This window comes from Gorilla gorilla, chromosome 4 (genome assembly GCF_029281585.2).
Source record: "Gorilla gorilla gorilla isolate KB3781 chromosome 4, NHGRI_mGorGor1-v2.1_pri, whole genome shotgun sequence".
Taxonomy (NCBI): domain Eukaryota; kingdom Metazoa; phylum Chordata; class Mammalia; order Primates; family Hominidae; genus Gorilla; species Gorilla gorilla.
The window spans coordinates 25,885,894-25,909,739 of record NC_073228.2 but is presented as its reverse complement, the minus strand read 5'-3'; the positions used below and the strand labels follow the sequence as shown (position 1 = coordinate 25,909,739).

Genomic DNA, 23,846 nt, shown 5'->3' with positions numbered 1-23,846 from the left:
GGAGCTGGGTGAGAGCTGTGACTGCCAGCCTTCCCTCACTTCCCTGACAACCTGCATGACTCAGCAGAGGCAGCCATATTCCTCCTAGGTACACAACTCCATTGACCTGGGACCTCATCCCTATCCCCCACAGCAGCCACAGTAAGAGCTGCCCAAGGAGAGTCTGAGCTCAGACATGCCTAGCCCTGCCCCCACCTCCTGGGCCTTCCCTATCCACCCTGGTAGCTGAAGACAAAGGGCACATACTCTTGGGAGTTCTAGGGCCACGTCCACCACTGGTTCCTCTCCATAGTACCACAGCTGATGCTCTCTGGAAAGTGTCACCCTCTGGCAGGAGGCCAACCAGCACAAAAATAGAACTGTAAACCACTAAAGCTAAGAACCCTCACAGAGTCCATTTCACCCTCATGCCACCTCTACCAGAACAGGTGCTGGTATCCATGGCTGAGCAATTCATAGTTCACATCACAGGACTCTGTGCAGACAACCCCCAGTACCAGCCCGGAGCCAGGTAGACTCGCTGGGTGGCTAGACCCAGAAGAGAGATAACCATCACTGCAGCTCAGCTCACAGGAAGCCACATCTGGAGGAAAAGGGGGAGAATACTACATCAAGGGAATACCCCGTGGGACAAAAGAATCTGAACAACAGCCTTCAGTCCTAGACTCTTCTCAGAGCCTACCCAAATGAGAAGGAATCAGAAAATCAACTCTGATAATATGACAAAACAAGGCTCTTTAACACCCATCAAAAAAATCACACTAGCTCACCAGCAATGGATCCAAACCAAGAAGAAATCCCTGATTTACCTGAAAAAGAATTCAGGAGGTTACTTATTAAGCCAATCAGGGAGGCATCAGAGAAAGGTGAAGCCCAATTCAAGGAAATCCAAAAAAACGATACAAGAAGTGAAGGGAGAAATATTTAAGGAAATAGATAGTATAAAGAAAAAACAATCAAAACTTCAGGAAAACATTGGATACACTTAGAGAAATGCAAAATTCTCTGCAAAGTCTCAGCAATAGGATAGAATTGAACAAAAAGAAGAAAGAAATTCAGAGCTTGAAGACAAGGTCTTCTAATTAACCCAATCCAACAAAGACAAAGAAAAAAGAATAAGAAAATATGAACAAAGGCTCCAAGAAGCCTGGGATTATGTGAAACAACCAAACCTAAGAACAATCGGTATTCCTGAGGAAGAAGAGAAATCTAAAAGTGTGGAAAACATATTTGGGGGAATAATCGAGGAAAACTTCCCTGGCCTTTCTAGAGACCTGGACATCCAAATACAAGAAGCACAAAGAACACTTGGGAAATTAATCACAAAAAGATCATCACCTAGGCACACTGTCATCAAGTTGTATATTCTGGTTATTAGTCCATTGTCAGATGTATAGACTATGAAGATTTTCTCCTACTCTGTGGGTTGTCTGTTTACCCTGCTGACTGTTCCTTTTACCGTGCAAAAGCTCTTTAGTTTAATTAAGTCCCAACTATTTATCTTTGTTTTTGGGGTTCTTGGTCATGAAATCCTTGCCTAAGCCAATGTCTAGAAGGGGTTTTCCAATGTTATTTTCTAGAATTTTTATAGTTTCAGTTCTTACATTAAGTCCTTAATCCATCTTCATTGATTTTCATATAACGTGAGAGATGAGGTTCCAGTTTCATTCTCCTACATGTGGCTAGCCAATTATCACAGCACCATTTGTTGAAAAGGGTGCCCCTTTCCCCACTTTATGTTTTTGTTTGCTTTGTTGAAGATCAGTGGGCTGTAAGTATTTGGGTTTATTTCTAGGTCCTCTATTCTGCTCTATTCTGTGGTTTTGTATCTTTTTTTTTTTTCTTTTCTTTTTGAGACGGAGTCTTACTCTGTTCCCATGCTGAAGTGCAGTGACACGATCTCAGCTCACTGCAACTCTGCATTCCTGGTTCAAGCGATTCTCCTGCCTCAGCCTCCCAAGTAGCTGGGACTACAGACATGCGCCACCACACCCGGCTAATTTTTGTATTTTTAGTAGAGACGGGGTTTCATCAGATTGGCCATGATGGTCTTGAACTCCTGACCTCATGATCCACCTGCCTCAGCCTCCCAAAGTGCTGGGATTACAGGCGTGAGCCACTGTGCTCAGGAGGTTCTATATCTTTGAAGTGGAGCATTTAGGCCACTTACATGCAACGTTAGTATTGAAATATGAGGTACCATTGCATTCATCACGCTCTTTGTTGCCTGCATACTTTGGGGTTTTTTTTTTATTTTTGTTTTTGTTTTTTAACTTGTATTTTTGTTTTACAGGTCCTGTGTGATTTATGCTTTAAAGAGATTCTGTTTTGATATGTTTCTAGGATTTGTTTCAAGATTTAGAGCTCCTTTTAGCACTTCTTGTAGTGGTGGCTTGGTAGTGGCAAATTCTCTCAGCATTTGTTTGTCTGAAAAAGACTGTACCTGTCTTTCATATATGATGCTTAGTTTCACTGGATACAAAATTCTTGGCTGATAATTGTTTTGTTTGAGGAGGCTGAAGATAGGGCCCCAATCCCTTTTAGCTTGTAGGATTTCTGCTGAAACATACGAGGGGCCAACAAACATACGAAACATCACTAATCATCAGAGAAATGCAAATCAAAACCACAATGAGATGCAATTTCACACCAGTAAGAATGGCTATTACTAAAAGGACAAAAATAATAATAATAATACTTAACATACTGGCAAGGCTGCTAAGAAAAAGGAATGCTGCGGGGCACAGTGGCTCATGCCTATAATCCCAACACTTTGGGAGGCTGAAATGGGTGGATCACCTGAGGTCAGTAGTTCGAGACCAGCCTGATCAACATGGTAAAACCCCGTTTCTACTCTTGCATATGTATATCAGGATACACATGTAAGGTTATTCATAGAATTATTATTTGTAAAGGCAAAAAATTAGAATAAAGTTTATCAAAAAAGGCAAGAAATATGACATTCATTAAATAGAAAACAGTGCAAACAAACCTATTACAACTATATGGCACAACAATGCCTCTAACATACTGTTGAGCAAAAGAAGCAAGACATAAAAGAATATGAAAAGTTTAGTTCTCTTTGAACACAAACAAATGAAAAAACATTCCATGCTCATGGATAGGAAGAATGAATATCATGAAAATAGCCATACTGCCCAAAGTAATTTATAGATTCAATGCTATCCCCATCAAGCTACCATTGACTTTTTTTTCACAGAATTAGAAAAAACGACTTTAAATTTCATATGGAACCAAAGAAGAGCCCATATAGCCAAGACAATCCTAAGCAAAAAGAACAAGGCTGGAGGCATCATGGCTACCTGACTTCAAACTATGCTACAAGGCTACATAACCAGAACAGCATGTTCCTGGTACCAAAACAGGTATATAGACCAACGGAACAGAACAGAGGCCTCAGAAATAACGCCACACATCTACAACCATCTGATCTTTGACAAACCCGAAAAAAACAAACAATGGGGAAAGGATTCCCCATTTAATAAGTGGTGTTGGGAAAACTGGCTAGCCATATGTAGAAAAATGAAACTGGACTCCTTCCTAATACCTCATATAAAAATTAACTCAAGATGGATTAAAGACTTAAACATAAGATCTAAAACCATAAAAACTCTAGAAGAAAACCTAGGCAATACCATTCAGGATATAGACATGGGCAAAGACCTCATGACTAAAACACCAAAAACAATGGAAACAAAAGCCAAAATTGACAAATGGGATCTAATTAAACTAAAGAGCTTCTGCCCAGCAAAAGAAACTATCATCGGAGTGAACAGGCAACCTACAGAAGGGCAGAAAATTTTTGCAATCTATCCATCTGACAAAGGGCTAATATCCAGAATCTACAAGGAACAACTTTACAAGTTTACAAGAAAAAAAACAAACAACCCCATCAAAAAGTGGCTGAAGGATAGGAATAGACACTTCTCAAAAGACGTTTATACGGCCAACAAACATACGAAGAAAAGCTCATCATCACTGGTCATTAGAGAAATGCAAATCAAAACCACAAGCAGATACCACCTCATACCAGTTAGAATGACCATCATTAAAAAGTCAGGAAACAACAGATGCTGGAGGATGTGGAGAAATAGGGACACTTTTACGCTGTTGGTGGGAGTGTAAATTAGTTCAACCATTGTGGAAGACAGTGTGGAGATTCCTCAAGGATCTAGAACCAGAAATACCGTTTGACCCAGCATTCCCATTACTGGGTATATACCCAAAGGATTATAAATCATTCTACTATAAAGACACACGAACACGTATGTTTATTGCAGCACTGTTCACAATAGCAAAGACTTAGAACCAACCCAAATGCCCATCAATGATAGACTGAATAAAGAAAATGTGGCACATATACACCATGGAATACTATGTAGCCATAAAAAAGGATAAGTTCGTGTCCTTTGCAGGGACATGGATGAAGCTAGAAACCATCATTCTCAGCAAACTAACAGAAGAACAGAAAACCAAACACTGCATGTTCTTACTCATAAGTGGGAGCTGAACAATGAGAACACATGGACACAGCAAGAGGAACATCACACACCGGGGACTGTCAGGGGGTAGGGGGCTAGGGGAGGGATAGCATTAGGAGAAATACCTCATGTAGATGACAGGTTGATGGGTGCAGCAAATCACCATGGCAAGTGTATACCTATGTAACAAACCTGCACGTTCTGCACATGTATCCCAGAACTTAAAGTATAATAAAAGAAAAAGTAAAATAAAATAAAAAATAAAAATAAATAAAAAGTTTAGTTCTCTTCATATGAAGTTCAAAATCTGGTAAAATAAAAATATTTCAATTTTCAAAGATGCAGGTATTAATGCTAAAATCAATATTAAAACAAATAGGTGAAAATTATCGTCAGAAAAATCAGAATAGTGATTACTTCTAGGAAAGATGGAAGAGAGTATGATTACAAATGGTCAGACAGCAGGCTTCTTAGGATATTGGCAATTATCTAATTCTTGCCTGGGTGGCATTTACAATGGCATTTCTTTGTACAATTATTTATCAAATTATGTGACATTATGCATATCTGAATGCTATGTTTTATATGAAATCTATACCTGTTCTCTCATTTATTATGTCAATAACTGTGGCTTTCTTTATCCTAGAGTTATTTAAATTATATATTTATCTAGCAGACTCACAGACAAAAAAAAAGGCCTAATTCCAAGCACAGTGGCTCACGCCTGTAATCCCAGCACTCCGGGAGGCCGAGGCAGGAGGATCACAAGGTCAGGAGTTCAAGACCAGCCTGCCCAACATGGTGAAACCCTGTCTCTACTAAAAATACAAAAATTAGCCGGACATGGTGGCACGCATCTGTGGTCCCAGCTACTCGGGAGGCTGAGGCAGGAGAATCACTTGAACCCAGGAGACGGAGGTTATGGTGAGCCGAGATTGCGCCACTGCATTCCAGCCTTGGCGACAGAGCAAGACTCCATCTCAGGGGAAAAAAAAGGCCTACTTGGCATTACACATAATAAAGAAGCAACATCTCTTTTTAGGCAATAGATGGAAACATTCAATATGGGTGAAAAGAAAGGTCAAAGGAAATTTTCTATTTTATTTCACAAAAAGAGTAATTTTTTACTCCGGTTTATCTTCAGATTGTATAAATCTTTCGCCTTTTACCAAAGGAGCAATTTCTACCATCTGTTCTCTGAAAAATTGACCTCTTCTTGTTGTGTTGTCTGTTCTTTCATTTTCAGTGAGAAAACTTTTCCAAATGTCATGTCAAAAAGCCTTTTTTCAGATTACTAAAAAAAGAAAGAAAGACCCGTTGCTTGATAATGCTCACTGTCACACAATTCTGTGATGTGGATATCAGAGAAAATGTGTTAGCAATTACAAAGGCAAGCAAGTCCAAGTATGTTTGTGAATGATAGGCTAAAGTTAAAATAAAGGATCACTGTCACTGAACATATGTTTTCCCATAACATATGAGAAATATGCCCAAAATAAACTGAAAATTGTTAAGAACATCTTAAAATATTTAATATGTGGGTCAGGTGCGGTGGCTCATGCCTGTAATCCTAGCACTTGGGGAGGCAGAAGCAGTGGATCACTTTAGGTCAGGAGTTCAAGACCGGCCTGGCCAACGTGGCAAAACCCCGTCTCTACTAAAAATATAAAAATTAGCCAGATGTCATGGCATGTGCCTGTAATCCCAGCTACCTGGGAGACTGAGGAACAAGAATTGCTTGAACCCAGGAGACAGAGGTTGCAGTAAGCCAAGACTGCACCACTGTACTCCAGCCTGGGCAACAGAGCGAGACTCTGTCTCAAAAAACAAAAAAATTTTTATATGTGTATCTGTAGCCACCAAAACAAACCACTATAATTCTTTAACTCCAATAAAAGTAGATATTAATAGTAATATTAATATTAATTAGTAAATTCGGTTAAATAACCATTAATTCTATTAGTAATTTTACATATTTTACTCATGTTAACATCTAAGGTATCTTCTGAACAATTACGAATTTAAAATGGAAGTTGTATTTTATTAAATAGCTCCATTTCTAAAGGCTAAATATTTTAAGACTCACTAAAACTTCAACAAAATTAAATACTTTAAGAAATCCTTCATGACTGATATGGTTTGGCTGTGTCCTCACCCAAATATCATCTTGAACTGTAGCTACCATCATTCCAATGTGTTGTGGGAGGGACCCAGTGAGAGGTAATTGAATCATGGGGAAGGATTTTCCTCGTGCTGTTCTCATGATAGTGAATAATTCTCATGAGATCTGATGGTTTTATAAAGGGCAGTTTCCCTGCACATGCTCTCTTGCCTGTCACCATGTAAGATGTGCTTTTGCTCCTCTTTCGCCTTCTGCCATGATTGTGAGGCCTCCCAGCCATACAGAACTGTGAGTCCATTAAACCTCTTTTTCATTATAAATTACCCAGTCTTGGGTATGTCTTTATTAGCAGCATGAGAACGGACTAATACAATGACACAGATAAACTCTATAATCTGTAAAAAATTGGTATCAATTAATTATCTCCAGATTTACTGGATCCTTTAATATAAGTATTTCAAACTCCTAAATTTTTATTTTATACCATTAAGAACTGACTAATGAGGTCAGGCACGGTGGCTCACGCCTGTAATCCCAGCACTTTGGGAGGCCAAGGTGGGCAGACTGCCTGAGCTCAGGAGTTCGAAACCAGCCCAGGCAACACAGTGAAACCCCGTCTCTACCGAAAATACAAAAAAATTAGCCAGGCGCGGTGGTGAGTGCCTGTAGTTCCAGCTACTTGGGAGGCTGAGGCAGGAGAATTGCTCGAACCTGGGAGGCAGAGGTTGCAGTGAGCCAAGATCGTGCCACTGCACTCCACACTCCAGCCTGGGTGACTGAGCGAGACTCCGTGTCCAAAGACAAAACAACAAAAAAAGAACTAACATAGATTACTATCAGTATTTACAGCAAAACCTCTGAAAGAGATCTAATATTTAAATAGAAAAATAAAATTTTTAAATAGACAAAAAAGAGGTAATTTTTTGTTATGTTGGAAGGTGAAAGGCTTTTGTAAGCATAATACAAAAACCAGAAGCCTAGAGAAAAGGCTGACAGATGCAACTATTTAAAAGGAAACTTCTCATGCAAATCAAAACTACCATGAGATATCATTTCAGTCCAGTTAAAATGCCTTTTATCCAAAAGATAGGTAATAACAAATGCTGGCAATGATGTGGAAAAAAGAGAACCCTTGTACACTGGGTTGGTGGGAATGTAAATTAATACAACCACAGTGGAAAACAGTTTGGAGTTTCCTCAAAAGAAAATAAAAATAGAACTACCAATCCACCAATCCCAGTCCAAGGTATATACTCCAAAAAAAGAAAATCAGCATATTGAAGAGATATTTGCACTCCCATGTTTATTGCAGCACTAATAACAATAGTGAAGATTTAGAAGCAAGCTAAGTATCCATCAGCGGATGAATGGATAAGGAAAATGTGGTACACATACACAATGGAGTACTACCCAGCCATTAAAAAGAATGAGATCCTGTCATTTCCAACAACATGGATGGAACTGGAGGTTACTATGTTCAGTGAAATAAGCCAAGCACAGAAAGACAAACTTCATATGTTCTCACTTATTTGTGGGAGCTAAAAATTAAAAACAATTGAACTCATGGAGATAGAGAGTAGAATGACGGTTATTAGGGGCTGGAAAGGGTAGTGGGAAGGTAGAGGGGTAGTTGGGATGGTTAATGGGTATAAAAAGTAGAAAGAATGAAGAAACCTATAATTTGCTGGAACAATAAGGTGACTACAGTCAAAAAAATAATTTAATTGTACATTTAAAAATAACTAAATGAATATAGATTGTTTGTAACACAAAGGATAAATGCTTAAGATGATGGATACCCCATTTACCCTGATGTGATTATTATGCATTGCAGGCCTGTATCAAACTATATCATGTAACCCACAAATATATACACCTACTATGTACGCACAAAAATTCAAAATTAATTTTAAAAAGTTAAAAATAGAAGAAACCTTCTCTACACTAAAAAGCAGCACAAATCAAAAGACATTCACAGAGAAAAATATTTGCAAGACATACAAAAAAGAAGTGATACTTTAACATGCAAATTGCTCCAGTGTTAATAACAAAATGGAAAAAGAGGCATTCTCTATACCATTAATGTTAACTTAAATAGACATAACCCTTCTTAAGTTTTACTGAAATATAATTTATATATCATAAAATTCACATATTTAAACAATACAAATCAAAGGTTTTTAATATAACAGAGAGTTATACAACCGTTAGCACAATCTAATTTTAGAACATTTTAATCATCCTAAAAAGAAACTCTATATCCACTAGCCAATACTCCATACACTCCCATGCCTGCAGCCCTATGCAGACATAACCTTATTTTAAGGACAACTTGTCAATGTCAATCTAAAACGCAAATGTGCCATCCTGTGACTGAGCCATTCCATTTCACATCATTTATTCTGCAAGAAAAGACACATAATACACAAAGATATGCATAGGGGTATTCTTGAAATACCATTTGTTATAGAAAAATACTCTAAACAGCCTATATGCATCAATAGCAAAATTATATTCATAAAACATGACGTATCAGTAAAGTAAAATTTATGTAATTATGAATAAGAATGGGGTGATATTTCTGATATGGAAAAAATCATCAGAATATATACGTCAGTCAAAAAGCAATGAAATGGGCTGAGCATGGTGGCTCACGCCTGTAATCCCAGCACTTTGGGAGGCCGAGGCAGGCGGATCACGAGGTCAGGAGTTTGAGACCAGCCTGACCAACCTGGTGAAACCCCGTCTCTACTAAAGATACAAAAAATAGCCAGGCATGGTGGCGCACACCTGTAATCCCAGCTACTCAGGAGGCTGAAGTAGGAGAATTGCTTAAATCCGGGAGGTGGAGGTTGCGGTGAGCTGAAATTACGCCACTCTACTCCAGCCTGGGTGACAGAGCGAGACTCCGTCTCAAAAAAAAAAAAAAAAAAAGCAATGAAATGGTCTATATACAGTATATGATCTAATTTTACTTAAAAAGAAATAATCCTAGAGAATTTTAAAGAGAATACCCATTAAATTTTCAGCAATAATTATCTCTGAAGAATGAGTTGAGAAAGTGATGACTAAATACTTGAGAGCTAATATTTAATTTTAAATAAAGTTGACTCACTTAAAAGAATGCTATTTATTGTTTTAAAAATATTACCCAGCAACAATAAAGGCATTTTTAGATGAGAACATGCACAAGAGTTGTTTTATAGGGACATGTAAGGCTCTAACAAACTTCGAAACAGAACAGCATTTATCCTCATGCTAACAATTAAATGTTGAATAGAAGGGATTTAAGCAAGTAGACATAAGATTTTTTCTTTTTTTTTTTTTTTTTTTTTTTTGAGAAGGAGTCTCGCGCTGTCACCCAGGCTGGAGTGCAGTGGCATGATCTTGGCTCACTGCAAGGTCTGCCTCCTGGGGTCATGCCATTCTCCTGCCTCAGCCTCCCGAGTAGCTGGGACTACAGGCACCCACCACCACGCCCGTCTAATTTTTTGTATTTTTTTTAGCAGAGACGGGGTTTCACCGTGTTAGCCAGGATGGTCTCAATTTCCTGACCTCGTGATCTGCCCACCTAAAGTGCTGGGATTACAGGCGTGAGCCACCATGCCTGGCCATACCAATTTTCTTAAGGAAAACATATGTTTATAGAACATAGAGAAAAGAAAAAAAAAACATAAATATATTACCAGTATTTTTTATTGCTAGGTGTTGATTCTATAGGTGATTTTATTTCCCTCCTTACATATGTCTCTATTTCCCAAAATGTCTTTAATAAAAATCTACATAATTTATTTTATAATCAGACATGCCACTTTAAAAGATAGATGAAACTAAGATAGTTTTTACACGGGGCAAATCAGCAGATACTTTTAAATATTGTGCAATGGAGAAAATATGATTAAAAAACTTCATCAAAATAAGTCAGAAATGACTGTAATTGCACAAAGGATTATTTTAGAAAAATGTACATTGAATATATTTTAATATATGGAATAAGTTTATGATTACATGCAAACTTCTCAATGATGCCTCAAATATTTTTATAGTATGCCCAAAAGAAAAACAAAAACATAAGGATTTAGGAAAAAATAAAGTCAAACACATTTAAAAATGAATTTCTGATGCAACGCATGATAGCTTTAAATGTTTTTTCTTTGAAAACATATGTGGGTGGCATTGGTATGCTGACTCCTGCCCCAAGTTGTCATCAACAAGATTTTTAAGTGACGACTTCCTTTCAATCCGTTTAATTATTTATGGTAAGCAGTCTCAACAGTAAGAATTAATACAAAATAAAATTAAAAGGAAAAATAGTTGGGAATGACTCAAAATGATTTTTATAATTAATGAATGACAATTTTTAGAAAAAAATTCAAAACAAGAGCTCAAAGGACAAATATGCTTTTTAAAATGTCATTTGTTTTTATTTCAACAGTTTTTGTAACACCAAGATTATACAAGAAAGAAAACCCTGAGTCTAATGTCAGCAAGATGGCAGATTAGGACTTTCAAGCCCTCGTCCCTCCACAGAAACATCAATTTGAACATAAACATGCACAAAAATACCTTCATAAGAGCTAAGTAAACGAGGTGAAATATTACAGCACGAAATAGGAAAAGACATAACGCAGAATGTAGAAAGGACAGTTTTACTCAGAAGTCCGAGGCTGCAGGTTTTAAAATACTCACATCACCCCTCCCCCAACTCCAGGCAGTAAAGCGTGGAGAGACCCTCCACTTGGGAGGAGGGAAGAAAGGTGAGCACTAGACTTTACCTCAGACCCCAATACCAGGTCAGTCCCAGTAAAACGCAGGACCAGGCAGGACTCCTCAGCCCTAGACTCCCAGCCAGTACCCCAGGACTGACCCTGCAAATCCACCCTGGTACAAGGAAAAATCTCACAGCCCCAGGCTCCAGACTGGCCCAGTAGATTTAGTCCCTGGGTCCACCTCACCCCACCCCATGCTGATCCCAGCAGCCACAGCATCCAAACTAACCCTAGTGCTGGACTGACCCCAGCAGCCTAAGCTTCAGCTCCACCCCAGAGCCAAACCAGCCCCTACAGACTAAGGTTCCTGGCTAGCCTCTGTAGCCCCAGGCTCCAGGTCAGCTCCCAAGACCCAAGACTCCAGGCCAGTACCCATAGACTGAGCCTCTAGGCCTAATTTGGCACAATGCAAGATCCCACAGCCCCAGGTTCCAAAGCCAGCCCAGCAGACTCAGTCTCTGGACTCACCACATTGCCAGGCGGGCCCAGTGACCTTGGGCTCCAGACTATTCACAGCACGAGGCTGGCCCCGACAACTTCAGGTTTCAGGCCTAGCCAGGAACCAGGCCAGCCTCCAGAATCCCTAGTCATCAGGCCAGCACTCACAGACTCAGCCTCCATGCTGGCCCATGTGAATATAGGCTCCAGACATACCCAATGTCAGGCCAGCCCATCTGGCCCCAGGCTCCAAGCATAACACAGGATTCAGAGCCAGGTCAGCCAACACAACCCCATGCTTTAGACCCACCCAACCTCCCAGTCAACACCTCTGGCCCAGATCCCAGGTCGGCCACTGGGGCCCCAATCTCCATATTAACCCCTGTGGTCCCATACACCAGGAGACTCAGGGTCCAGACCTGACTAACAGACCCAGGGTCCAGGCTCATCCCAATAAACTGTGGTGCCAAGCCAGCCCTCAGAAAATAAGATTCCAGGTCCATCCCTACAGAATTGTGACCCAGGCCCACCCCTGCACACTCAGGCCCCTGGCCTGTCCCAGTGGACCAAAGAACCAGGCCCATCCCAGAACCTGTCTGGCCCCTGCAGATTCAGGCTTAAACCCACCCTAGAACCAGGTCAGCCCTTGCAGACCTAGGCTTCAGGCTAGCCCTGGTGGATACAGATTTCAGGCTTACCATGCAGACCCAAACTCCAAGCTCACTCCCATGAACCAAAGCAACACATCTACCCAGTGGATCCAGGCTCCAAGCTCAAACATGAGGACCAAGATACCAGGCCCACCCACTTTCTGACCCTGCCTGAGGACTGTAGGAGACAGCCCACCAATAGGCCAAACAGCCTGCCCAGAATCTCTGGATAGGCTGAATGATGACTGGCTTTCTCAAATGAAGCCAGTCTACAAAGACTATAATAATTTCCTACTTCTTCAAATGTGCAGACACCAACATAAAGCAACAAGCAACATAAAAAACCAAGGAGACATAACCCCAGCAAAAGAAAATAATCTCCCAATAGCTGACCCCAAAGAAATGAAAATATATAAACTGCCTGACAAATAATTCACACTAATTGTTTTAAGGAAGCTTAGTGAGCTTCAAGAAAATACAGAGAAATAATTTATTGAAATCAGAAAAACAGTAAGTGCATAAAATGAGAAATTTAACAGAGAAATTTTTTAAAAAATCAAATTCTGGAGCTGCAAAATATAACGAATGAAAAGAAAAATATAACAGCATTCACAACTGAATTGATCAAGCAAAAGAAAAAATTCAGTAAACTCAAATATACAGGTTATTAGAAAATATGCAGTCAGAGAAGAAAAAGGAAAAAGACTGGAAAGGAATGACGAAAGTTTACAGGACGTATGGGACAGGATCAAAAGAACAAGTATTCAAGTTATAGGAGCTAAAGAAGAAAAAGAGAGACAAAGGTGTAGAAAGTTTATTTAAACAAATAATAGCTAAAAACTTTCCAAATTGAGGGAAAGGTATATATATCCTGGTACAAAAAGGTCAAAAGTCTCCAATGAGATTTAATTCAAGCAAGACTATATCAAGGCATGTTATAATCAAACTGTCAAATATAAAGAACAAATGGAAGATTCTGAAAATATCAAGAGAAAAGAAAATTATATACAAGAGACTTCCAATAAGACTAGCAGTGGATTTCATGGAGGAAATCTTACAGGCCAGAAAAGAGTAGGATGATATATTCCAAGTACTGAAAGACAATAACTGCCAACCAAGAATATTGTGAGTGGCAAAGCAGTCTTTCAGAAATAAAGAAAAGTTAAAAATGTACCAAGACACAAAAAAGCCTTAGGGAGTTCATGACCACTAGACTTGTCTTACAAAAATGCTCAGGTGAAATCTTGATGCTCAAAGAAGAAGACACTAATGAATAACAAAAAAAATATATATAAGGATAAAACTCACCAGTAAAAGTAAGTAAACAGTCAAATACAGAATAGTCTAATAATATAATGTTGTGGAAATGACTTATATCTTTAGTATGAAGATATTATATTATTTAAATATAATAGCCACAATAATTTCTTTCTATACAATATAAAAAGATGTAAATTGTGACATCAAAAAATGAAACAGAGTAAAATGTAGTTTTTATATGTGATAAATCGAGGTTATTATCAGTTTAAAATAGCCTGTCATGAAAATAAGATGTTTTATGTAAGCCTCGTAGTAATCACAAAGCAAAAACCTACAATAGTTGCACTAAACATAAAAAGAAAGGATTCAAAGCATACCACTTCAGAAATTCATCAAATCACAAAGAAAGATAACAAGACAGAAAGGAACAAATGTTCTATAAAACAACCAGAAAACAAATTACAAAACAGAAGTAGCAAGTCTTTACTTATGAATACTTATGTTGAATACAAATGGATTAAATTCTCCAATCAAAAGACAGAATAACTGAATGGAGTAAAAAAAAAACAAAATTCAACTATATGCTTCCTATAAGAAATTCATTTCATGTTTAAGAACCTACATAGACTGAAAGTGAAGGAAGAGGAAAAGATATCTCATGCAAGCGGAAATGGAAAGAGAGCGAGGGTAGAAATACATCAGATAACACTGACTTAAAATCAAAATTATAAAATGAGATACAGGTCATTATACAGTGACAAAGGGCTCAAGTCATCAAAAGGATATACCAATTATAAATATATATGAACCCAAAGTAACATCACCTAAATATATAAAGCAAATATTCATAGATATAAAAGGAGAGAAGGAGTGTAATACAATAATAGTAGGGGACTTTAAGACCACAATTTCAGCAATGGACGGGTTACCCAGAAAGAAAATTAATAAGGAAACATCAGATTTGGTCTATTATTTAGTGCAAATAAACCTAAAAGAGATATACAGATATAGAAAATGTACCATTCAATGGCCACAGAATACACATTCTTCTCAACCAAATGTGAAATATTCTTCAGCATAGATCATATGTTAGTTCACAAAACAAATCTTCACAAATTTAAGAAGACTGAAATCATATCAAGTATCTTTTCTGACCACATGTTTAATACTAGAAATCAGTAACAAGAGGAATTTCAGAAAATTGACAAATACATGGAAATTAAACAACACACTCTTGAACAGCTACTATGTCAAAGAAGAAATTAAAAGAGAAATTTAAAAATATCTACAGACAAATGAAAATAAAAACACAACATACAAAAACTTATGGGATACAGCAAAAGCAGTTCTAAGAAAGAAGTGAATAGCAATAAATGCCTACACCAAAACAGGAGATCTCAAATAAACAAGTTAATGTTACACCTAAATAACTTCTAAAAGAACAATCTAAGTCCAAAGTTCATGAAAGGAAGGAAATCATAAAGATCAGAGCAGAAATAAATGAAATATAGACTAGAAAAACAATAGAAAAGGTCAGTAAAATTAAGAGTTAGTTATTTGAAAAGATAAACAAAATTGACAAAACTTTAGCTAGACTAAGAAAAAATAAGAGAAGACAAATAAGTAAAATAAGAAATGAAAGAGATGTTACAACTGATGCCACAGATATACAAAGGATCATGAAAGACTACTATGAGTAATTATACATCAACAAATTAGATAGCCTAGAAAAAAGGAATAAATACCTGGACACACAGAACGTATGATGACTGAATCATGAAGAAATAAAAAAGCTGAAGAAATCAATAATAAGTAAGGTGACTGAAGCATTAATTTATGTATTTACTTTTTTTTTTTTTTGAGATGGGAGTCTTGCTCTATCACCCAGGCTGGAGCGCAGTGGTGCGATCTTCTCACTGCAACCCCACCTCCCAGGTTCAAGCGATTCTCCTGCCTCAGCCTCCCAAGTAGCCGGGATTACAGGTTCACACCACCACACCCAACTAATTTTTGTATTTTTCATAGAGATGGGGTTTCATCATGTTGGCCAGGCTAATCTCAAACTGCTGACCTCGGGTTATCTGCCTGCCTCAGCCTCCCAAAGCGCTGGGATTACAGGCGTGAGCCACCGAGTCTGGCCTTGAAGCATTAATTTAAACACACACACACACACACACACACACACACACACACACACACACACACACAGACACACACACACACAACATATGCCCAGGACCTGATGGCTTCACTGTTGAATTCTACCAAACACTGAAAGACCTAATACCAATCCTCCTCAAACTCTTCCAAAAAAAACAGAACACTTCCAAACTCATATTATGAGGCCAACTTTACACTGACACCAAAACTACACAAGAAAACAACAAGAAAGGAAAATTATAGGCCAATATTAAGGATGAAGATAGATGCAAAAGTCCTCAACAAAATATTAGCAAACTGAATTCAACAGCACACTCAGAAGAGCATTCACCATGATCAAGTGGAATTCATCCCAAGAATATAAAGATACTTTAACATATGCAAATCTATACATGTTGTACACCAATTAACAGAATGAAGGATAAAAACCATATAATCATCTCAGTAGATGTGGAAAAAGCATTTACAAAACTCAACATATTTTCATAATAAAAACAACAAATTAGGTATAGAAGACATGTACCTCAATACAATAAAGGCCATACATGAAAAACCCATTGATAACAATATATTCAACGGTGAAAAACTGAAAGCTTTTCCTCTAAGATCAGAAATGAGACAAAGATGTCCACTCCTACTACTTCTTTTCAACATAGTACTGGTGGTCCTAGCCAGAGTATTACACAAGGGAAATAAATAAAAGGGTGGCCAGGCACAGTGGCTCATGCCTGTAATCAACCCCAGCACTTTGGGGCGCTGAGGCAGGCAGATTACTTGAGGTCAGGAGTTCAAGACAAGCCTGGACAACATGGTGAAACCTTGTCTCTACCAAAAAAATAAAATTATATATATATATATGGCGCACAGTGGCAAATGCCTGTAACGCCAGCTACTGGGGAGGCTCAGGCAGGAGAATTGCTTGAACCCGTGAGACGTAGGCTGCAGTGAGCTGAGATTGCACCACTGTACTCCAGCCTAAGCAACAGAGCATGACTGTCTCCTAAATAAATAAATAAATTGTATCCAAATTGGAAAGGAACGAGTGAAATGGTCTCTATTTACAGATGATATGATCTTATATGTAAAAAAAAATTTTTTTAAAGACTCCACCAAAATGCTGGAACTAATAAATGAATTCACTAAAGTTGCAGAATACAAAATCAACATACAAAAATCAGTAGCCATTTTATACACTGACAATGAACTATACAAAATCAAGAAAACAATCCCTCTCTTACTAGGTACCAAAAAAAAAAACCACTTAGAAATAAATTTGATCAAGGAGATTAAAGACCAGTATAATGAAAACTGTAAAACACTGATAAAAGAAATTAAAGAAGATACAAATAAATGGAAAGATATCTCATGTTCATGAACTGGAAGAACTAATAATGGTTAAAATGTCCATGCTATCCAAAGCAATCTATATATTTCATGCAATCCCTATCAAAATTCCAATGGCATTTTTCACAGATATAAAGAAAACCCTAAAATTTATATGAAACTAAAAAGACCCTGAGTATCCAAGGCAATTTTGAGCAAAATGAACAAAGGTGAAGGCATCACACTACCTGACTTCAAAATACACTATAAAGCTATAGCAATCAAAAGAGCATAGTAACTGGCATAAACCAGACACACAGACCTAATGAAACAGAACAGGGAAGCCAGAAATAAACCCATACATTTAGTGTCAACTGATTTTTATTATTATTATTTTTATTTATTTATTTATTTATTTATTTATTTATTTATTTATTTTGAGATGGAGTCTTGCTCTGTCACCCAGGCAGGAGTTCGGTGACACAATCTTGGCTCACTGCAACCTCTGCCTCCCAGGTTCAAGCGATTCTCCTGCCTCAGCCTCCTGAGCAGCTGGGATTACAGGCATGCCCTACCACACCCGGCTAATTTTCGTATTTTTAGTAGGGATGGGGTTTCACCATGTTGGCCAGGCTGGTCTCAAACTCCTAACCTCAAGTGATCCGCCCACCTCAGCCTCCCAAAGTGCTCAATTACAGGCGTGAGCCACCATGCTTGGCCAGGTCAACTGATTTTTGACAAAGATGCCAAGAACACACAATGGGGAAAGACAGTTTCTTCAATAAATGATGCTTGGAAAACTGGATATCCAACATGCAAAAGTAGGAAATTAGACCCTTATCTCACACCATATACAAAAATCAATTTAAAACAGAGACTTAAATGTAAGACCTGACATTTTAAAACTACTATAAGAGAAATAGGGGAAAAGCTCCATGACATTGTTCTGGGCAATGATGTTTTAGATATGAATCCAAAAGCATAGTCAACAAAAGAAAAAATAGACAAATGAGATTATATCAAACTAAAAAGCTTCTGCATAGCAAAGGAAACAATAAACAGAGTAAAAAGACAGCCTACACAATGAGAAAAATATCTGCAAGCCATATATCTAATAAGGGGTTAACATCCAAAATATATATGGAACTCAAACAACTCAATGGTAAGAACACTAATAACCTGATTTTAAAATGGGCAAAGGATCTGAATAGACATTCCTCAAAAGAAGACACGCAAATAGCCACCAGATATATGAAAAACTGCCCAACAATCCTAATCATCAGAGAAATGCTGACTAAAACAATATTGAGATATCATGTCACACCTATTAGAACGGCTATCAACAAAAAGAAAAAAGATCAGTATTGGAGGGGATGTGGAGAAAAGAGAACCCTTGCCCAGTGTCGGCAGTAATGTAAATTAGTGCAGCCATTATAGAAAAACAGTATGAAGGTTCCTTGAAAAATTAAAAATAGAACTACTACATGATCCAGCAATCTCACTATTAGGTATAAATCCAAAGGAAATGAAATTGCTATATTGAAGAGCTATCTGCACCCCCATGTTCACTGCAGCAATAGCCAAGATATAGAATCAATATAAAGTGTCCATCAACAAATAAATGAAAAAAATGTGATATATATATACACATACACACACACACATACACACACACAATGAAATGTTATTCAGTTTTTAAAAAGAAGGAAATCTTGTCATTTAGTACAACATGGATGAACCTAGGGAACATGATGTTAAGTGAAATAAGCCAGGCACAGAAAGGCAAATACCACATGATCTCACTTATATGTGGATTCTAAAAAAGGTGAACTCACAAAAGTAGAGAAATGGTGGTTATGAGGCCAGGCGACAAGGAGTGGAGTTGGGAGATACTGGTCAAAGGATACAAAATTTAAGTTAGATGAGAGAAATAAGTTCTAGAGATCTATTGTACAGCATAGTGACTTTAGTTAATAACAATGGATTGTATTTCAAAGATCACTATGAGAGCACATTTTAAGTATTCTCATTACAAAAAAAATGATAAGTCTGTGAGGTGATTCATATATCAAGCTCAATCTAGCCATTTGACAATGTATACATATTTCAAAACATCATGTTGTACACAATAAACATCTACAATTTTGTCCAGGTGTGGTGGCTCATGCCTGTAATCCTAATGCTTTGAGAAGTCAAGGTAGGAGGAGGATCACTTGAGGCCAACAGCTCAAGACCAGCCTGGGAAAAACAGTAAGATCCCATCTCTACCAAAAAAAAAATTTTTTAATTAGCTGGACGTGGTGGCACAGCTGTAGTCCTGGCTACTCAGGAGGCTGAGGTGGGAGGACTGCTTGATCCCAGTGAGCTCTGATCACACCACTGCACTCTAGCCGGACAAAAGATAGAGACTCTATCTCTGGAAAAACAAAAACAAAAAACAAAACAGAAAGATGAACCCTGCCTACCACGCATCATGTTTTATATTTGTTTCAAATGCAACCTCTTCCTAGAATATACCATTATTTTAACTAAAACCTGAAAACCTAGATTACATAAAATATTAAAACTGTATTATCAATGGGTTTATCAGCAATATCTCATTCCTACCTCTTTCTCACGTATTCGAGAGAGAAAATGATCATCATGGAAACTGCTGGATTTTCTCAGGCTGAATTTCGGTGTCATCTGCTGAATGAACAGGAGTTATTTAACATGTTTTCAGATCTGGTTTATCCTTAACCCCAAAGAAAACTTCTAAATTGCCTGAGGCCCGTACCAAAATAGTACTAACACTGCAGGAAAAAATCACTTCCAAGTGATAAAATTCAAAAACTATTATGTTTCCTAATGTAGATCCACATTATTTTCTATAAATAACTTAGTGATTATTTTATTTTAAAATACCTGCCCCTAGAAAAAGTCCAGTGGATTTCTCACATACCAGAGAAACTGGGATAGGCTTCTGTCTCAGGTATCGAGGATTTTCTATCTGAAAATTTAAAAATAAAACAAAATAAGGATTTATTAATTTTGGAGTTTTAATTATTATTTGATAAAATATAGAATTAAGCTGCCATATGAAACATTTTCTAGATTTCTTAATATTTAATTCATTTTTAGAATGGGTATTGTATGATACATTTTTAGTGGCTCCCTACAAGTAAAATATAAAACATAAACTCCCTTGCATGCCAAAATGAACCTTCATAATCCTCTCACTGCCGAACTGCCCACTCTCATCTTCCATTACCCTTTACTTCACATTTTATGCTCCCAGGATCCACAATGATTTATATTACCAGAACATGGCAGATGTTCTCATGCGTGTCCACCTCTGAATTTCTCTGCCCAGCCCTCCAAACCCTGTAAGCACACACCTATTTGTTCTTACAGTCGCAATTTAATCACTGCACTCCCAGATGTATTTGGTATATGAATTCTTAAACATACCTTTCTAATAGCAAAGAGAACACAAAATTCCTTTGGGACTCCCCCTAAATCTCCCTTTCAGATTCATCTATCTCCACCATACCCCACATTCCAAGGACACCAGACAATTTGTTTTAACTTAAAAGCACTATACTGTCTCCCATGTCTGAGTCTTTGCAACCTGTAAGATCATTCCCCCAACTTCTACACATGGTTAACTTACTCAAGACTCGTAGTTTAAAAATCATCTCCCCCAGGAAACCTCGTTCCTACTACTCCAGTAGTACCCTGGATGCTAGTTCCCTTTTACAATCTGGCATCTCCCTGTTTCAAAACAGTGTGGACTCTGAAAGCAGAGACCATGACTGCCTTGTTCACCACTCTATCCCTAGCACCCAACTCAGTGCCCAATGAATATTTCTTCAGAAAGAAGGAAGAAACAAGAGGAAAGAAAGGAGTAACCTGTACCTGATTCCACCTTATTATCAGCTCCTAAAGTATCCTATGTCCACTCTCTCATAGCCCTTATGTAATACTTTGAGTGTTTATCAGTATGTCTCCACATCTGTCTTTGAACAGAAGGAGTACTGGGATGACATCTTCTCAGTTTTGTATCTCTGGGACCTAGCACAATATCTAATGTATAGTAGCCTTTCAATAAAGTATTTATTGCATGAATATACTATATGATAAAGTAGACACATTGATAGTTATCTCTACTATTTCTCTCACAAATAAAGTGATAATTAAAAATCTTTACCGTGAAAGTCTAATTTCTCCATATCACAAACCCACAAATTACTACATGGATAATCTCACAAAGTACAAGAACACAAACTATCACTTCAACCTAGGGTAGTGGTTCTTACACTTGTTAAATTAAGATTCACCTAAAGCTGCCTCCTCACATATTTTTAATTCAGCCTAAAGGTTTCTCCATTCATGGTGAACTGTAACCTAACTGGATGTGTAAACAGACTACAGCTTACTCTTGTGCCACTCACTGAGTTTTGGCAATTAAAGGCAATCAATCGTTCAAACCAGATTCAAATAAGGCAAACGCAGAGCTGTAGCCAATCCTGCTGTTTCTGTACCTTGCTTCCATTTTGTGTACATCACTATCCTTCTTCTGTCCATAAATCTTCAATCATCCAGTAGTGCTGCAGCCTCTCTGAACCTATTATGATTCAGGGGCCGCCTGATCCATGAATCATTCTTTGCCTACTAAACTCTGTTCAATTTAATTTCTTTAAGGTTTTTCTTTTAACATCCTGGAGTGTACTATGAGGATCAAGTGATAAACATTTCAAATATAAATTATTGGATTCTACTTCTCCAAAATCCTGCTGTGTTTTCAAAAAGTTCCCCAAACGATTTATTACGGTTAATAACTCTTGAAAATGAACAATCCACACCCAATTTGACAATAAAGATAAGGGTGAATGAAGAATCAATTAATCAAAAAATGTAGAAGTCATAACATTTATAATAGAATCCAATCAAGTAAAACTTAAAAAGAGTATAGCAATAGACAGGATATAAAGTGTAATTATTTTAGCATCCAGGTTAAAGGAAATACACAAAACAATTTTCTTTCGTGTGGACGCCAGATCCTATAAAGTAATGGCAACTGTATGAATTTAAATGTCTCTCCCCATCCTCCAAAGACCCATACAGATTGATAAAGAGACCAAATAAAAATGCCCATCATCCATGACTACTACATCATAAAAAGGAGAAAGGGAATACAAATCCCTGGATTAACATGTAGGTGGCCAAATAAAGATACCAAATCAGCAGAATTAGATCCTGAGCCAGAGCGGTAGCATGGGGAAAAAAGGAAGTACCTCAGGGTCCTAGTAGTGGTGGAACTAAATATAATCAAATACTGACCTGTCAAAGAAAAGTGGCCTACCTTAAGTGGGCCACACAAAAAAACTTAATGGCTCAGAGTGCCAGAGATGGGCACAAAAGAAGGGGCTTGGAAACTATGAAGAACCAGAAAGGCAGTTCTAGGAAGGAATCACTTCTGAGGTAGAGAGAAGCACCTTTGAAGGAAGGTTGTTCATGATAAAGGGAGATAAAAAAGCAGCTGAAGATAAGGGCCCTGCAGAAACAAGACAGAATCAAAGAATCAAAAGAAGACAAGCCATGGCCAGGAGCTGTGGCTCTCGCCTGTAATCCCAGCATTTTGGGAGGCCAAGGCAGGCAGATCACCTGTGGTCAGGAGTTCAAGACCAGCCTGGCCAACATGGTGAAATCCCGTCTCTACTAAAAATACAAAAATTGGCTGGGCTTAGTGGCAGGTGACTATAATCCCAGCTATTCAGGAGGCTGAGGCAGGAGAACCTCTTGAACCCAAGAGGTGGAGGTTGCAGTGAGCTGAGATCATGCCACTGCACTCCAGCCTGGGTGACAAGAACGAAACTCCGTCTCAAAAAAAAAAAAAAAAAAAAAGAATAAAGAAGAAGACAAGCCAGGCTGACAACCACAAAAGGCACCATTTGTTAAAGAAATTAAACTTCAGTGTAGCAGAGGAGGAGGGCTGTCCAGAACTAAGAAATAAAGTAAGCCACCCACTACCACTTCCCACACAATCACTGGCTATTACTTGTTCAGAAAAATCTAATAGATAATCATGAACAGAAAAAAAGAATCCAATATCCACAAAAACTTACTATATAAAATAGAAGATCAAAATCAAAACCTGCCCGCAGAAGGAAACACTTTTTTAAAAAGCTAAAATACAGGAAAACAGTAATACAGGCTTCCTTTTGATTCCCATGTCTCCCCACTCTCATACACCAGGGTTTTTGTGCAACCCACTTAAAATAGGACGCTCTCCTACATGTCAATACTTAATAATATTTTTGTTCCACCACCACTAGGACAACAGGTATTCAAATATAACTTTTAAATAACTTCAGGCATAAAAATACTACAAATCAAAATAAAGACAAAAATACAAAGATGTTAAATAGGAGGTGACCAGATTCAGGAAAAAAAACATGGAAGAGTAACAAAAATCATCCAAGAAATGAAGACTAAATTAAGAGTTGTACAAGAGAGAGGCTGGAGGTCGTGGCTCATGCCTGTAACCCCAACACTTTGGGAGGCCGAGGCGGGCGGATCACAAGGTCAGGAGTTCGAGACCATCCTGGCTAACACAGTGAAACCCCATCTATACTAAAAA

General features: G+C 37.9%; 1 protein-coding gene across 39 annotated transcripts in view; it reads right to left on the bottom strand.

Annotated features, from left to right (window-relative positions):
* The window catches only part of CEP112 (centrosomal protein 112), a 562,721-nt gene that overhangs the window by 447,115 nt on the left and 91,760 nt on the right, over positions 1 to 23,846 (bottom strand). For 17 of the 39 annotated variants that reach the window (XR_008679796.2, XR_010133744.1, XR_010133750.1 and 14 more), the window contains 2 exons: positions 20,166 to 20,213; positions 19,832 to 19,912 (listed from right to left, as the gene is read on the bottom strand). The exons of 5 other annotated variants lie outside the window; for them this stretch is intronic. Coding sequence is in view for 20 of the 34 variants with exons in the window: in XM_031011059.3 (XP_030866919.3) it covers positions 19,832 to 19,912; positions 20,166 to 20,213 (129 nt within the window). In the remaining 14 variants the exon portion in view is untranslated. The remainder of the gene's footprint in view (positions 1 to 19,831; positions 19,913 to 20,165; positions 20,214 to 23,846) is intronic. 17 more of the 39 variants (XR_010133740.1, XR_010133746.1, XR_010133751.1 and 14 more) reach the window with 1 other exon arrangement.